Source organism: Guillardia theta, assembly GCF_000315625.1.
Source record: "Guillardia theta CCMP2712 unplaced genomic scaffold GUITHscaffold_638, whole genome shotgun sequence".
NCBI lineage: Eukaryota > Cryptophyceae > Pyrenomonadales > Geminigeraceae > Guillardia > Guillardia theta.
In genome coordinates, this window is record NW_005434091.1 from 1 (window position 1) to 3,112 (window position 3,112).

The window sequence follows — 3,112 nt, forward strand, 5'->3', positions numbered from 1 at the left end:
CAGAGCAGGGGAGGAAAAAGGAACTGCAAAGGGAGAGGGGGGGGGGGGGGAGGGGGAAGGAGAAGGGGAGTGGTAGGAGCGGGGCGGAGAGGAAGGAGAGGAAGGAAGAGGAAGGAGAGGGAGAAAGGAAGGAACCTTTAGTTTGACTCGTATAGAGAAATCTCTTGTATCTCCTCGCTTGACCTGCCTCGAGCCCATCGGAACCTCAAGGCGGAAGGATGGGCGGGAGATCGTCGCCTCCTCCAGCCACTCCTCATAGCTCATCCGCTGATAGTCCACCTGCCATGGAGACAAGGAGGGAGGAGAAAGGAGGAAGGCAGGACGGGAGGAGGGGGAAGGAGGGCAGGAGGGGGAAGGTAGGCAGGAGGAGAGAAGGGGGGAGGGAAGTATGTGGCAGCAGGGAGCAAGGGAGAGAGAAGAGGAGGAGAAACAAGTCAATCTCCCGAAGCACAAGAGGCCAGCAGCGTTACAGGCGGCTGCTCCCTCCTCTCGAGGAGGTTCAGGAAGGAGGAGAACGGATCGGCAGCGCTGAGGAGAGGAGGAGGGAGGGGAGCGTCGCCCTGCCTCTCCTCCCCCGCCACTCCCTGCATCCTCTTCTGCACAAACTTGGTCGGCGATCTTGTCATGTACTTCATCTCTTTCTGACTCTCAGCCGCCGCGAGCTTCTGCTGCAGTTGCGCAGCCCTCCTCTGCGCCGCCTTCCTCCTCTGCTCGCCCTCCACGCTCCCATCCCCCTCCTTCAGCCTCCTCGCTGCCCGCAGCAGCGTCTTCTCGCTGCTCGGCCGGTACCAAGTCGACTCTCGTGTCTTGACATTCCAGAAGTACGTCCTTCCTGTAGCTCCATCTACTGCAGTCCTCCAGTCCTCCGGCAGCCCCTCCTCCTCCGACCGCTCCTCCTCTACTCCTGCTTCCCTCGACCCGACCGATAGGGCAGCATTCCTCTGTCTCCCCTCCTCTGCCCACCTCCCAATATGCCCCCACCTCGTCCTCGCACACACGGCGTGCGGGGGAGCACGTCTAGCAGTGAGGGAGGGGGAGAAGTGGAATGAGAGGGAAGTTGTCAGGAAGCATGAGAGGAGGAGGAGGGAGGCAGAGACACTACGAGGAGGAGGAGCAGGAAGAGGATACATCATTCCTGTAGATCGCTGTTCTTGGCTTTCACGTCATCGATCCAGGCGGAGGTCCTGGATGGAGAACAACAAAGTGAGGGAGAGAAAATGAAGGGGATAACTTGACTTGCGCGGGAGGGAAGGAGGTGCTAGGGGCTGTGGTGACAGTGTTCGTGTTGATGTTGTTGTGGTTGTAGTGAGGACGAGGAGGATGGGCACGAGGTGGGGGTGGGGGGGGGGGTCGATGTTGAGGGTGATGGGATTCTGCGGTGAAGCAGGCTCATATACGCTGGAGTGAGGAGGAGCGAGGAAGACTGGTAAGGCAGCAGTAGGAAAGGTGTTGGTGGTGAGGGAAGTGTGCTGAGAGAGGCATGGGGGGTCCCAACGATTCAACAGGATTGAGGAGAGGGGAGGGAGGGAAAGAAGGAGAGAGGATGGGGTGGGAAGCGCTAGGATAAGACTTGGCAGGAAAGAAGGCTAGTTGTTTTTGTGACCACGCTGCTCAGACGTCTATGTGCTGATCGCCGAGAGGTTGAAGCTAAAGGATGGAAGACGAGGCGAAGAAGAAACTGGACGAAGGGAAGAAGAAGCTGGAAGCCTTCCGGAAGAAGAAGGAGGCAGCAGAGCTTGCTAAGAAAGCTGCAGCCAAAGCCCAGGGAGATACCGGCGATGCTGCTACAGACAAGGGTGGCAGCGATGATGCTAAGGTTCGTTCACGCAGCAGGAGAGAGATCAGTGGGAGAGTGCGCTGAAGGCTCGCACAGAAGAAGTCGCCTCCCTCGAAGCCTCGCTCAATGCAGCCATGGAAGCGCAGGCTGCGGCCATGCAGAAACTGGGCGATGAGACAGAAAAAGCGCAGGCCGCCAAGAAGAAGGAGCAGGAGGCGATGCAGCAGGTCGAGCGGATGCAGCAACAGATCCTGTCGCTCATGAGCGCCATGGAGGAGCAGGGAGGTGGACACAACGCAGAGAACGAGGAGGAGAGGCGAAGGGTGGAAGAGGAGAACGCGAGCTTGAAAGAGTCGCTGGTCCTGGCTGAGGGGCAACTGCAGAGCATGAAAGGGCTGCTGATGGAAGCAGACAAGGGAAGGAAGGAGATGGAGAGCAGGCTGGCAGAGTTGTCTGCTGCTGCTGCAGTAGGAGGAGGAGGGAGCGAGGTCGAAGCGCTGAAAGAGTCCTTGTTCCTGGCAGAGGAGCAGCTGAAGGCGATGAAGGCGCTGATGATGGAGAGCGACGCCGGGAAGAGAGAGTTGGAGGAAAAGCTCAAGGAAGCGATGGAGCTCAACCAGCAGCTGCAGCAGTCTCAGTCTGCCTCGTCCGATCGGCAGCTGGAGGAGAGCAGGAAGATGAGCCAAGAGTTGAGCCAGATGAAGGGAGAAGTGGAGCTGCTGAGCAGCAAGTGCGAGGCCATAAAGGAGGAGAAGAAATCGCTGCAAGAAATGCTCCTCAAGTCGCAGGCAGAGGCTGCAAGGATGGAGCAAGCCGTGTCTGCCATGTCGGCGAATTCTTCGCAGCAGCAGGATGTGGAGAAGGAGATCGGGATGCTCGAGTCGAAGCTCAAGGAGACGGAGGTGAAGCTGGAGCAGGCGACATCGCGGCTGAGCGAGAGGGACGAAGAGTTTAAGGATGCGGAGCAAGACCTGGAGAGCTTGCGGGAGCAGCTGTCGGCAGCCAACCAGGAACGACGTGAGCTGCAGACGAAGTTGATCGAGCGAGAGGCGAAGTTGCAGGTGTTAGAGAGGAGCCGGGTTGAAGACGCCGAGCATGCCGACGAAGCAAGCAGAGCAGCTATGAAGCACATGGAAGAAGAGCTGGTGAAGACAAGGACCTTGCTCGGGGAGGAGGAGAGGGCGAGGGGGGAAGCGAACGAGTTGATCGAAGGCTACAAGTCTGCGATGAAGGAGAAGGAGGAGGAGCTGGAGGAGCTGAAGAGTTTGTGCTCGTCTCTGAGGTCGGAGTCTGACCAGAAGGAGAAGTTGATGTCGAAATTCTCGGAGCTGGATG

At 58.5% G+C, this 3,112-nt stretch overlaps 2 protein-coding genes across 2 annotated transcripts; one reads left to right on the forward strand and one right to left on the reverse strand.

The window, feature by feature from the left end:
• Window positions 1–183: 183 nt before the first annotated feature.
• On the reverse strand, window positions 184–1,133 carry GUITHDRAFT_149670 (hypothetical protein; the record flags this gene model as incomplete). Its single annotated transcript, XM_005817716.1, has 2 exons — window positions 184–279; window positions 471–1,133. Coding segments are annotated over 2 exons (759 nt in total), but the record flags the coding sequence as incomplete, so codon positions are not given.
• A 521-nt stretch (window positions 1,134–1,654) lies between these two features.
• GUITHDRAFT_149671 (hypothetical protein) lies at window positions 1,655–3,059 on the forward strand (the record flags this gene model as incomplete). The annotated part of the gene is made up of 2 exons (XM_005817717.1): window positions 1,655–1,816; window positions 1,864–3,059. Coding segments are annotated over 2 exons (1,358 nt in total), but the record flags the coding sequence as incomplete, so codon positions are not given.
• Window positions 3,060–3,112: the final 53 nt, after the last annotated feature.